This window comes from Nycticebus coucang, chromosome 8, assembly GCF_027406575.1.
Source record: "Nycticebus coucang isolate mNycCou1 chromosome 8, mNycCou1.pri, whole genome shotgun sequence".
Lineage (NCBI taxonomy): Eukaryota > Metazoa > Chordata > Mammalia > Primates > Lorisidae > Nycticebus > Nycticebus coucang.
In genome coordinates this window covers 96,496,981-96,511,435 of record NC_069787.1, presented here as the reverse complement: position 1 = coordinate 96,511,435, position 14,455 = coordinate 96,496,981, and the positions used below count along the sequence as shown (strand labels likewise).

The 14,455-nt window shown below is 38.3% G+C and overlaps 1 protein-coding gene across 7 annotated transcripts in view; it reads right to left on the bottom strand.

Annotated features, from left to right (window-relative positions):
- The window catches only part of DOCK3 (dedicator of cytokinesis 3), an 899,254-nt gene that overhangs the window by 218,706 nt on the left and 666,093 nt on the right, over positions 1-14,455 (bottom strand). For all 7 annotated transcript variants that reach the window (XM_053600715.1, XM_053600720.1, XM_053600716.1 and 4 more), the window contains one exon: positions 906-1,030. In XM_053600715.1, the coding sequence (XP_053456690.1) occupies positions 906-1,030 (125 nt within the window). The remainder of the gene's footprint in view (positions 1-905; positions 1,031-14,455) is intronic.

The window sequence follows — 14,455 nt, the reverse complement described above, 5'->3', positions numbered from 1 at the left end:
CACATAGTTGTTGCCTGTCCACACAGGAGTAATGTGACCAGCTAAGAGCTCGCCTACCTTTGGTATCCCGCATGTAAACTATGTCCTTGAGTTGGATTTTTAAAATGACATATAAATCATTATTTCTACCACTATTTCAATACTCTCCTCTATTTCTGTCTTGCTTTCAGAGGAGATTTTGACTTATTTTACCTTATTCCTCTATAAAATGGGAATGGGATGATCATTCCTGTTCTGCCTACCTCACAAGGCTATTGCCAACACATAGAAACAAGGTTTGTAAAATACTTGCCTTCTACCAAGTGTACTACAAATGATACCCTGTAGGGATTTTACCGTGACATGACTGAGAAAAACTGACATACTGACAACAGAAAACCAGCCTTCCAGGTTTTTATTTTTGAGAAGAATGACAGAGGATATTTGTACTACAGTGGTTTTGTACTAATTAGCCTAGGTTTCCTGTTATTTGTTTTATCACTTGGTACCAGCAAGTAAGTATCTAAGACCCACCTTAATCAAAGTGCAAATATAACTTTCTGTATTAGCTCAAGGAATAAAAAGGCAGAGTGGGACCCAGTAACAGTTACCAAAAGTTAAGTGGCCCTGTGTTAGGCCGAATAGCAGAAGAGGTAACTAACATATAGGACAGAACAATAGGGAATAGGACTAACTTGGATTCAAGTTAGACACTGGAATGAATTTCTGCAAAAATTATATAACATTGGTTGTTATTATCAAGCACACTGTAGGGTTTCCTTCAAGAAAGGAAAAGACAAGAGTAAAATGCATAGGGGGTAATTTGAGTTCAGTCCTGCTGAAAGGAAATGGGCCTCTGGACAAAGTCCACAGAGAATTATTATAGGATTAGCCTCTGTTCTAAGCAACTTATTGGGAAGCCTTACCTTCAGGATTTCTCCATCTGCATAAAGCACATACATGGTCACTTCAATATTCTTTTGTACACTCTTTCCTCCTCTTTCGAAATCCCCCTTCTCCAGGGTTAGGTACAGGTCATTGCGGATATCACCTGTGGGGAAGGAAATGCCATGTCCTCATGACCACAGAAGCTATATTACCCTATTTGCATGGAGGGCCATGCTAGTACTTGGATCCTCTGGGATTCAGGTGGGTGCTCAGGGCATTCCAAGCTTGGTTAATAATGATGGACCAGTATCAGTGCAGTAGTACCCAGGTTGGTTAGTCATGTGCTAAGTCTGAATTCTGAAGGTTCTAAAAGTTCACCATAGCTTATTCAAGATAGAGAATCTTCTTTCAGATTGTAGGTGCTCAGACTGTTCAGTCTATCTCCTCTCCAGGAGAATGGCTGTAATATAAGCCTCGTGAAGAGCAAAGACTTTATAATCAACAGAAATAACACTTATTTCAATCATACCTATATATTAACTACTGATTCTTCCTCTTTTCCCTCAACAAGTTTCTCTTTTATAGGTTTATAAATTTTGTAAGTTTCCTAGGATTTCTTTGAGCAACCCCCAACCCTTATGAATCTGAATAAAGGATATACTACTTCTCCTTTCTTCTGGAGGCTTTGTTCCAAATTCCATTCTCTGTTGGAATGCAGGCAGAGGTCACTGGACTACCTGTCACTTTTTCTTCTTTTTGTTTGTAAGTGCCCTGGTAGCAGACCACAACTTCAGAAGCATTAAGTGCTAGGCCAATAGGGCAACAATCTGTTGTGCTTTTGTTGTTTCCCTTTGCTCTGACTCCAGCATATTTTGCCCAACTTTGCTGCTCAAGACTGGGCAGGAGAAGTTCAAACTGCAAGTCCAAAATGATTCAAGACAGGCCAGGTGCAGTGGCTCATGCCTGTATTCCTAAACTGTGGGAAGGCTAAGAAGGTAGATCACCTGAGTTGAGAAGTTCGAGACCAACCTGAGCAAGACTGAGACCCAGTGTCTACTAAAATAAAGAAATTGGCCAGGGGTGGTGGCACATACCTGTAGTCCCAGCTACTCAGGTTGAGGTAAGAGAATTGCTTGAGCCCAGGAGTTTGAGGTTTCTGTGAAATATGATGCCACAGCACTCTACCCAGGACCACAGAGTAAGACCATCTCAGAAAAAAAAACAAAACAACAAAAAAACAAAAACCAAAAACCAAAATGATCTAAGCCTTCTTAGCGGGGCAAATTGGAAGGGGGATATGGTTGTTTGTTCGTGTGTAAGAAGAGTTTACTTAGGCTACTCTAAATTTCCAAATTTGTAACATGATCATTTTTATTTATGTATTCTAAAGAAGGGCTTTTGCCTCTCAAAGAAAAACACAGCAAAGTCTATGAGGAAAAAAACTTCAAAGAAAGAACATGGCAAAGGAAAATAGGTTGAGACCAAAGTAAAGATGTGTTAGCAGCCTGAAGAAACCAAGTGAGAGCTGATGAAACAATTAACTTGAAAAGCAAGCCAATTCAGAAGCCAGATATTCTTTCCACTTCAGTTCTTAGAATAACTGGTATATTAAAATATTACTTGGAATCACAATGACAGGAACAGAGTTTGTTTTGGGTTAGCAAATGAGTTTCTGGTTTGCTCAAATATACAGGACAATGATCTTTTTTTCTGCACTGACTGCCCCTCTAACTGTGGAAGCGTCCGAATGTCCCTCACATATATAGACCAGGACTAGCATATATTGAAGGTTCCAAGGTCTTCATGACTGGTCCTTCCATTCTTCAGGTCATCTTCCTATCCCAAGGGTATAATTCTGCAACTACAGTTATTTGTTTATATAATGAAGATTCTCAAAATAATATAGCACAAGTAGCGAAGTGCTCTTCCTATGAGGGCCTATGAGAGCCCTCAGAACTCTCCCTAATGTGTGAAAGCCATCCTTTTCTTTTTTGAGACAGAGTTTCGCATGTTGCCCTCAGTAGAGTGCCATGGCATCACAGCTCATAGCAACCTCAAACCCTTGGGCTTAAGCGATTCTCTTGCCCCAGCCTCCCAAGTAGCTGGGACTACAGGTGCACGCCACCACGCCGGGCTATTCTTTTATTGTAGTTGTCATTGTTGTTTGGCAGGCCTGGGCTGGGTTAAAACCTACCAGCACTGGTGTATGTGGCTGGCACCCTAGCTGCTGAGCTGCAAGTGCCAAGCTGAAAGCCATCCTTTTCCCCAAATATGTAACTCTGAGGCTACCATGATGGGAAGAGGAAAATATGTTCAGAAAATCATACATAAATCTAACTGTTGTGTATGTGGGATAGCCTTGAAGGTGTCTGTCTTGCAGTGTGCATAGACTTCATGGATGCCTGGGTTGGGTAGAGCTTCTGCTTTGAATTCTGGTGAGTTTGGAAACTTAATATGGTTCCTTTGGACATTACTGCTTGGGCCCACCTAGCATACCATTCAGAGCATTCAGGTATGCAGGGTAGAGTGGAGTGGGATGGAGAAGACAGGTACAAAGAGAAAGGAAATCCAGTTTGCTACCATCAGGATAGAGGCTGAATAAAATGAGTTCTGAAAGTAATATTCAAACTTAACTGGGAACTTTGCTATAGGTTATTGCTATTATAATGGGATAAATCAGAGTTGGTTATACTTGGAAATTTTAGCAACTGAAATGGTCTTTTAGTTGTACTTTTCTATGGAATTTAAATAACTAATTTCTAGACTGATTTAGCACAAAGTAAATAGTCTAGAAAATTTTAATGCCTAATCTAGAATAGGTGCTTAGTTTAAATATTACTCTGATTTGTACTCTCTGGAAGTTATCCCTAAGACAGTCCATGTGGCTTTTAAAAGCAGTTATCTGCTGGCTACCAGCAATATTATTCTAGCTTATACAAACATTTTTAATTTCTGTGGTTCTATACACAGGAACAAACATGTCCTTCAAATGAAACATTTCAAAACTTTTCCTAGCAACATATTATACACCATAAAAAACTAAGCATTGTCATGAATATAGTTAAGACAGGATTTGGTTTGTGTTGATTTTATAGTGTGCTCAGAGATTTTGGCCTTTAAGGCAAAAAGTCGTTTTTTTTTTTTATTGTTGGGGATTCATTCAGGGTACAGTAAGCCAGGTTACACTGATTGCATTTGTTAGGTAAAGTCCCTCTTACAATCGTAACTTGCCCCCAAAAGGTGTGGCACGTACCAAGGCCCCACCTCCCTCCCTCCTTCCCTCTCTATGCTTTTCCTTTCCCCACCCCTCCCTCCTTCTTTCTCTCTCTGCTCTCCCCTTCCCCCACTCCCACTGTGACCTTAATTGTCATTAATTGTCTTCAGATCAAATTGAGTACATAGGATTCATGCTTCTCCATTCTTGTTTTTTTCCTTATTTAATTTTATTTATTTATTTATTATTAAATCATAGTTGTGTACATTAATGCGATCATGGGGCACCATACACTGGTTTTATAGACTGTTTGACACATTTTCATCACACTGGTTCACATAGCCTTCCTGGCATTTTCTTAGTTATTGTGTTAAGACATTTATATTCTACATTTACTAAGTTTCACATGTAGCCTTGTAAGATGCACTGGTGTAATGTCACCAATCACCCTCCCTCTGCCCATCCTTCCCCCTCCCTCCCCTCTCTCTTCCCCTTCCCCCTATTTTTAGGTTATAACTGGGTTATAGCTACTTCTCCATTCTTGTGATGCTTTACTAAGAATAATATCTTCCACTTCCATCCAGGTCAATACGAAGGATGTAAAGTCTCCATTTTTTTAAATGGCTGAATAGTATTCCATGGTATACATATACCACAGCTTGTTAATCCATTCTTGGGTTGGTGGGCATTTAGGCTGTTTCCACATTTTGGCGATTGTAAATTGAGCTGCGATAAACAGTCTAGTACAAGTGTCCTTATGATAAAAGGATTTTTTTCCTTCTGGGTAGATGCCAAGTAATGGGATTGCAGGATCAAATGGGAGGTCTAGCTTGAGTGCTTTGAGGTTTCTCCATACTTCCTTCCAGAAAGGTTGTACTAGTTTGCAGTCCCACCAGCAGTGTAAAAGTGTTCCCTTCTTTCCACATCCACGCTAGCATCTGCAGTTTTGAGATTTTGTGATGTGGGCCATTCTTGCTGGGGCTAAATTGTATCTCAGGGTGGTTTTGATTTGCATTTCTCTAATAGATAGGGACGATGAACATTTTTTCATATGTTTGTTAGCCATTCGTCTGTCTTCTTTGGAGAAGGTTCTATTCATGTCCCTTGCCCATTGATATATGAGATTGTTGGCTTTTTTCATGTGGATTAATTTGAGTTCTCTATAGATCCTAGTTATCAAGCTTTTGTCTGATTCAAAATATGCAAATATCCTTTTCCATTGCGTAGGTTGTCTATTTGCTTTGGTTGTTGTCTCCTTAGCTGTACAGAAGCTTTTCAGTTTAATGAAGTCCCATTTGTTCATTTTTTTTTGTTGTTGCAATTGCCATGTGAGTCTTCTTCATGAAGTCTTTCCCTAGGGCAATATCTTCTAGTGTTTTCCTATGCTTTGAGGATTTTTATTGTTTCATGCCTTAAATTTAAGTCCTTTATCCATCTTGAATCAATTTTTGCAAGTGGGGAAAGGTGTGGGTCCAGTTTCAGTCTTTTACATGTGGATATTCAGTTCTCCCAACACCATTTATTGAATAGGGAGTCTTTCCCCCAAGGTATGTTCTTGTTTGATTTATCAAAGATTAGGTGGTTGTAAGATGTTAGTTTCATTTCCTGGTTTTCTATTCGATTCCAAGTGTCTGTCTCTATTTTTGTGTATGGCTTTGTAGTGCAGCCTAAAATCTGGTATAGTGATGCTCTCAGCTTTATTTTTATTACTAAGAACTGCCTTAGCTATTCGGGGCTTTTTTGGTTCCATACAAAACACAGAATCATTTTTTCCAAATCTTGAAAGTACGATGTTGGTATTTTAATAGGAATGGCCTTGAATAGGTAGATTGCTTTGGGAAGTATAGACATTTTAACAAGGTTGATTCTTCCCATCCATGAGCATGGTATGTTCTTTCATTTGTTAATATCCTCTGCTATTTCCTTTCTGAGGATTTCATAATTTTCTTTATAGAGGTCTTTCACCTCCTTTGTTAGATATATTCCTAGGTATTTCATTTTCATTGAAGCTATGGTGAAGGGAGTTGTGTCCTTACAGCCTCTCATCTTGACTTATTGGTGTATAGAAAGGCAACTGATTTGTGAACACTGATTTTATATCCTGAGATATTACTGTATTTTTTGATGACTTCCAGGAGTCTTGTGGCTGAGTCTTTGGGATTCTCTAAGTATAAGATTATGTCATCAGTAAAGAGGAAGAGTTTGACCTCCTCTGCTCCCATTTGGATGCCCTTTATTTTCTTGTCTTGCCTAATTGTATTGGCTAGAACTTCCAGCACTACGTTGAAAAATAATGGTGACAGAGAACAATCTTGTCTGGTTCCAGTTCTAAGAGTAAAAGCTTTCAGTTTTACTTCATTCAATAAAATATTAGCTGTGGGTTTATCATAGATAGCTTCAATCAGTTTCAGAAATGTGCCACCTATGCCTATACTCTTCAGTGTTCTAATTAGAAAAGGATGCTGGATTTTATAGAATGCTTTTTCTGCATCTATTAAGAGGACCATATGGTTTTTATTTTTGCTTCTGTTAATATGGTGGATAATGTTTATGGACTTGTGTATGTTAAACCAGCCTTGCATCCCTGGGATGAAACCTACTTGATCATGATGTATGACTTTTTTGATGAAAAGCTGTCATTTATTGGCTAGGATTTTGTTGAGAATTTTTGCATCTATATTCATTAAGGAAATTGGTCTGAAATTCTCCTTTTTAGTTGGGTCTTTTCCTGGTTTTGGTATTAGGGTGGTATCTGCTTCATAGAATGCTTTGGAGGAAGATTCCTTCCTCCTCAATTTTTTTGGACTTATTTCTGCAATATGGGAATAAGCTCTTCCTTGAAGGTTTGATAGAATTCTGGTGTGAAGGCATCTGTACCAGGGCATTTTTGGGGGTAGCTTTTTTATTGTTTCTTTAATCTCAGTGCTTGAAATTGGTCTGTTCAGGAGCTCTATTTCTTCCTAGCTAAGTCTACAGAGAGGGTGTAATTCCAAATATTGATCCATTTCCTTCACATTGTCAAATTTCTGGGCATAGAGATTCTGGTAGTATTCTGAGATGATCTCTTGTATATCTGTGGCATCAGTTGTTATTTCCCCTTTATCATTTCTGATTGAGGTTATAACAGATTTTACTTTTCTATTTCTAGTTAGTCTGGACAATGTTTTATCTATTTTATTTACTTTTTCAAAAAACCAACTCCTTGTTTCATTAATTTTCTGAATGATTCTTTTGTTTTTAATTTCATTGATCTCTGATTTAATTTTGGAGATTTCTTTTCTTCTACTGGGTTTAGGCTTAGATTGTTCTTCTTTTTCCAATTCCATAAGATGGCTTGTGAGTTTGTTGATGTGCTCTCTTTTTGTTTTTTGAATGTACCCCATTTCCCCGAAAATAAGACATCCTCCTAAAATAAGACCTACTCACAAGAAAGATAAGACGTCCCCTGAAAATAAGACCTAGTGCATCTATGGGAGCACACCTTAATATAAGACACTGTCTTATTTTCAGGGAAACAGGGTAGGCATCTAAAGCGATAAATTTTCCTCTCAAAACTGCTTTTGCAGTATCCTATGTTTTGGTAGTTTGTGTCGTCAGTGTTGTTATGCTCAAGGAAATTAATGATTACCTATTTTATTTCTTCCTGCACCCAACTGTCATTCAACAGAAGGTTGTTTAATTTCCATGCCTTTGTGTGGGGTTGAACATTTTTGTTGGAGTTGAGTTCCACCTTTAGTGTCTTGTGGTCTGAGAGGATATAAGGCAAAATTTCAATTCTTTTGATTCTGTTGAGGTTTGGTTTGTGTCCTAGGATGTGATCAATTTTGGAGAATATTCCATGGGGTGATGAGAAGAATGTATATTCTTTATCTTTGGTATGGAGTGTTCTATGTGCATCTATCAAGCACAGTTGTTTTGGGGTCTCATTTAAATCTCTTATATCTTTAATTTCTGTTTAGAGGATCTGTCCAGCTCTATAAGAGGAGTGTTAAAGTGCCCTGTTATTATGGTATTATAGAATATTATATTGCTCAAACTGAGTAAGGTCTATTTCAAAAATCTAGAAGCATTTAAATTGGGTGCATAAATATTTAGAATTAAAATGTCTTCTTGTTATATTTTTTCCTTCACCAATATAAAATGACCATCTTTGTCTTTTTTGACGTTAGTTGCTTTAAATCCACATGTATCTGAAAATAAGATTGCAACTCCTCTTTTCTTTTGAATTCCATTTGCCTGAAATATTGTCTTCCAACCCCTAAAAACTCGGAGTTTTAATTTGTCTTTTGAAGCTAGGTGTGTTGCCTGCATACAGCAAATGGATGGCTTGTGTTTTTTAATCCAGTCAGCCAGTCTATGCCTCTTCAGTGGGGAATTCAAGCCATCAAAATTTATTGAGATAATTGATAAGTAGGTAATGTTCTATTCATCTTATTTTGTGAGAGTCCATTGCTTAGTTTTATCTTTTGCATCAGTGTGGAAGTTACGTTCTGTCCTTTAATTGCTGAGTTCTTACTTTGCTGCTGATCCATTGTGATGGTCAATGTGTAGAATCAGTTGAAGTATTTCCTATAGAGCTGGTCTTGTGGCGAATTTCCTCAATGTTTGTATATCAGTAAATGATTTGATTTCTCCATCAATTTTAAAGCTTAGCTTAGCAGGATATAGAATTCTGGGCTGGAAATTGTTCTGTTTAAATAGATTAAAAGTAGATGACCATTGTCTTCTTACTTGGAAAGTTTCATTAGAGAAGTCTGCAGTCACCCTGATGAATTTGCCCCTGTAAGTCCATTGGTGCTTACTCCTGGCAGCTTGAAGAATATTTTCTTTTGTCTTGACTTTGGATATGTTCATCACAATGTGTCTTAGAGATGCTCAGTTAGAATTGAGGCGACCTGGGGTCTGATATCCCTCTGAAAGGAGTGTGTCAGAATCTTTGGTAATATTTGGGAAATTTTCATTTATAATATTCTCTAGTATGGTTTTAATTCCCCTGGGGCATTCTTCTTCCCCTTCTGGGATACCTATCACTTGTATGTTTGAACGCTTCATAAAGTCCCATAATTCTGTCAGTGAATGTTCTGCTTTCTCTCTCTTCTTTTCTGCCTCTTAAACTATCTGAATTATCTCAAGAGCTTTGTCCTCTACCTCTGAGATTCTTTCTTCTGCATGGTCAATTCTATTGTTGACACTTTCTATTGCATCTTTAAGTTTCCTAACTGACTGCTTCAGCTCTGCTATATCTTTTCTATATTTTTCATATGGTTTATCTCTTATTTGATTCTGTTTTTGGATTTCCTTTTGGTTATTTTCCACTTTATCAGCAGTTTCCTTCATTGTTTCCATAATTTCCTTCATTTTTTTCATGATCTGTATTCTAAATTCCCTTTCTGTCATTTCTCACAATTCTTTATAGGTGGAATCCTCTGCGGTAGCTACCTCGCGATCCCTTGGAGGGGTTGCTCTGGATTGGTTTTTCCTGGTGCCAAGATTTTTCTGCTGATTCTTCTTCATGAGTGTTTTCTTTTATCTGTTTCCTTGCCCTAATTTTCCTTTCACTTCCTCTTGCTCTTTAAGTTGCTGTGCCTCTAGACCAGGGTTTCAATGAGTCCAGTTTTCCACTGCTTTTATCCTCCTCCTGGGGTCCAGAAGTCTCTCGCTGACTCCCTGTGTCCTCAAAGGGATGTTTGTCAGCAGATCCCACCACGCAGAGATGCCTGGAGTCTTCTCTCCCCAGACTCATTGTGCCCAGTTGCAAGGAAGATGTTATTCGTCTTTCATCTGAAAGTCTGTTTTGAGAGTGGTATCCACAGAAGTTCCTTTGAGGTCCAGCAAAGGAACCAGAGCATTTGTTCACAAAAGAATCCCTTGCCAGATCAGCCTTACTTTGAATTTTGGGGTCAGATGTCTCACTAGTTCCAACCTATGTGGATTTCCATCCCAATAGAAATGATCTAGGAGGGCCCAAACAAGTTCGAGCTCTCAGTATGTTTTGGGTTCTTTATTATCTTCATGTTCCTTCTGTATAAATTATACTACATATTAGGAGCTTTGGGTTCAATATAGTATTTTTTTTTTTTTTTGCAGATGAAATGAATGATTTATTAAGGGATGGCTGGTGCTCAGGCACAGTAGCTCCACATAGTATTTAATATCACTATTATTTATATCTTGTCTACTTTTAGATAGGATTAGGAAGGGCTTCTGTGGATGTACTTTCTTTCCTTTAGGATCATGTAAAATGAAAACTTTCTCCCAGTAGACACAGCAGCCTACTTGGGATGTGCCAATTCTATTTCTTGGAGGAATAGAAGTAAGCCTCCTAACAGCATGCATGGAAATGTAGAGCTTTAGCTAACATTCAAGTTGCATATGGTTTGGGGCATATGACCAACATTTTATTTTTTAATTGTTCTAATTTTCTTAAGGAAGAGACAAACAAACAAAAAAAACCCCCCAAAACAACTCATAGGACTTCTTTATAGTACCGAGAAAAGATGGGTTCTTTACTCTTCTTACCATGGCTTTAGGGTCATATTTCTTGTTTATATCACTACAAAGTCAATGATGTTCTCTGCTTTAACAGAATGACAGGTATGGGCATAGTGTGACATTATTATATATAGTTTCCTTGGTTAGGGATGTGATGACCTTCTAACCTCTTATGGGACCAGATATGGTCATTCCTAAACCAACCCTTAGAGAAAATGACAAGGCCTTATTTGACACTCAGACTGACCACAGTCTTATAAACCCACTTGTGGCAAATAATTTAATCACTACCCTTGAGGAGAGCTTTCTTCCAAAAGCCATGTCTCTTGTGTGTCTGCTCTTCATGTAAGGTATGCCCCAAAAGGGCTGAAAAGAGCTTTCTGCCTTTTTTGATTCTTTGTAACTTGGGATAAATACTGTTTCTTTTCAATAGATGTAACTCATATAAATAGATCTGTCTCATATAAAAATCCTTTCCTGTATATACACACTTCAAGCTTGTTGAGATTTTGTATAAACATTCCAGTATGCCCACAGTTTCTTCAGTATCTAAATGAATACCCAGTGCAATACACAGTGGTCTAAGGTGGGTTGGTAGCTTTTATTTTTATGTCTTATTAGTTACCCAAGAAGATGAGGCTGATGAAGGATTAGTAATGTACATTACATCCCACCCCAGTATTGCAACATTCCATGAAACCAATGAAAATGAGAACAAAGCAGGCAATATGCAGACAGGAGACACAAAAGCCAGAACTTACACCCAACTATCTTCATCTCTGCATCAGAAAGAAAGGGACGAGAATGAGGGGACAGATAGAGAGAAACAAGAACAATTAAGACAAACAGGAAAAGAGAAAGAACCGTCACTAGCAGGTTGGTGATGAGGCATGCACTTTTTATCAGGGGTCAAAAGAAAAGACAAGAGTGTTTTTGTGCATAGGGGCAGGGGTCAGGGTCCTCTAGAGCAGTGTTTTTCAACCTTTTTCATCTCATGGCTCAGTTGAACCTATAATTGAACTTCCACAGCACATTTAAATTATAATGATCAAAAAAAAAAAAGAGTAAAAGAACACTAACTGTGCTTCGAACTTTTTTCAAAAATAACTTAATCAATGGTCTTTAAAATTTTCACGGCACACCTAAGATCCTCTCATGGCACACAGATTGAAAATCACTTCTCTAGAGGGATGCTATGCCTACATAGCTGCCTTCTAATAGGCATGTTCAGGGCAATTGAGACTGGAACAGTAACTGCCTCAGCTCTAACTCAAGGAGGAGCAAAACATCTATAAATCATAGTATTCTCTAGAATATAATTCTCAAAAGGAGTCCTAGACCAGCATTATCAGTTTCGTTGAGAAATGCAAATTGTCAAGTCCTATCCCAATGCTACTGAATCAGAAACTCTTGGGAATGAGCCCATAAATCTGTGTTTTTCTAGGCCTTGCAGGTAATTTTGATGCATACTAAAGTTAGAGAACCACTGCTTTAGTAAAAATCTTAGTCATTAGTTAAAACAACATACTAAATCATAGTATCTTTCTTATGACAAGACAGAAGACCATTTAACTAATATGAAACTTGGCCCGTATCACCCACAGTTAATAATAACCTTAGAAATTTAAGGTTCAGAAAACAGGTTAAAACATAGAGCCATGACAGAATCCTGTATTTCCAATGACTACAAGGTACAAACTTTCAAGGATAGCTAAGACATAGAAAGAGCCATAGAAGGTAGTTTAGACATCTCTGGAAAGGAGTACAACCTCTTATTGAGCAAGAAGTTTCAAATTGTTTCTCTCAGAGTATTATCTTTTGGCTGTGTGTTTTATTCAGTTTTATTATGGTTAATCCTGACATAAGAGTCACAGGGACCAATTTTAACATCAACTCATTCACCTAGAACACTTGTCTTGCTCATCTTTCCTGCCCATTTTCTTTAAAAATCTAGGAAAGGACTAAAAGTGTGCTATAACTCTGTAAGCACTGTTTCTTAGCTTTTGTACTTAACTAAAAGGTTTGGAGAGAAGGAAGAAGTTCTCACAAGAATATGGTGATCAACCAACAAGCAGCAGTAGGTGCTCAGTTTAAAAGAAAATGGCTAACTTCTCATATCTATTTATTCATCTATAATATAAAATGGCATTTCCTGGGTTAGCTCCAAGAACACCAGCATCACTGTGGCCTCTTGCTTATTACCATGGGTCATCAGCAGAGCTGGATGGTGGTACAGTCAGGGCCTGACTTGTGGCACAGAGCAGGATAGCTCCTGCTTGCAGCAATGTGGAGTGTATGTACACACTCATGGAAAACAATGGTGGACTGTCAGAATGAGGTTTTAGAAATGGTATGTCAGATACTGGTGTGGCCAGAGTCTGTCCAAACTCTTCCCAATAGCCCTGCCAATCTGCTTTGACAAGAATTTGTCTGCACCATCCTAACAAAAAAAGAACTCTACAAGTGAGTGCCTTATAGTTTCTGCCAATAGGTGATAGTATTAAAGCAAGCAACAGAGTTTATGAATAATTCTATTTCTTCCATTTCTCAGACTTGTTAAAGTGTTGAAATGCTTAGTTGTTAACACGATTTCCTTTTATTATTGAGCCATGCTAACTCCATCTTAGATCTGAAAAAAAAAAAAAGTCTGTGAGACTCCTGTTATAGGTGGACATAACTCAGATAAGGGAGACATGCCAAAGAGGTTCATTGCCTCCTTGCACTGGTCCAGTTACAAACCCATTAGAAATATGTTTACACTGCAACCCTCTGACACCCCGATAAGAGGAGTCAGCTTAGAGTGTCCCAAAATAAGCTGCATGTCCTTAGTTTGCTGATAAGAAAGACTTGTCTATATAGCCAGCTGCTCTTCAGCCAGCCATTAAAAAAACTGCCTTCCTTCCTAACATTGCTGACATCTCTTTAGATTTCAGTCTGCTTGTATCACAAGCTTAGAATAAAATTCCATGAATGTCTGTTACATTTGGTCTTGTGTGTTTTGCTCTGATACTTTGTTTTATCTAGTACTTTCTTTGTTCTTTCTCCTTGTGTTCATGTGTTAAGCAGCCGTTACAATTTCTTATAACTTGATCACACCAGCACTGTGAGGGCTGAGGGACTGCTGCAGCCCTGGCAAAATATTCCCACAGATGAGGAATGGACCAGCTGCTGATGGAAGAGTGGCTAAGGTTTGGAAGACTCATCAAGAGACTTTTTACCACTGTTTCCCAAGACAGCCTGACCACAATGTAAAACACTCCTGCATACTCTCCTTGTTACTCCCAATAGGAAGTAACCTGCAGATGCAGCCCTACCAACTTGCACAAGGATCTAACGGTATACTGGAGAGCATTCATGCGGATGTCAGTTGGTAACAGCCCATAATCCTGGGAGTGACCATCTGTATAAAAAGCTCTTTCCTCCAGAAGAAAAAAGGTAGAGGTAGAGACAGTTTATGTACAAAGAAATTCTTTCTGCCTTTGAATCAATCCTTACTTTCAGTTACAGGACTCAGTACTTCCAAGGCAAGCAAATCAGGGGTACCACATTTGTGGCCCCATCTTGAACCTCCAAGGACTGTCTGGTCTCTCTGCCTTGGAGGGCAGATCATATGACAGTCTCTTTAGCTGCCCTAAGGAGCAAAGCACCCTTAATCTCAGCTTTCCTTGCTAGTACCTGAAACTCTGTACTTCCATAGTTACATATAACATACACAGAAATTCTTTATAGACCTGTGTGCCAATAACACAAAGAGAAACACATACTCCCAAAATTATTTCTTTTCATGTGCTAGGTTTCGGCAATGTAAATTAAAATCAAATTTCACTTAAACACATTTTTGATTGGAGCTTGTTCCTTGCTAGTCTCTGTTTATCTGGCTTT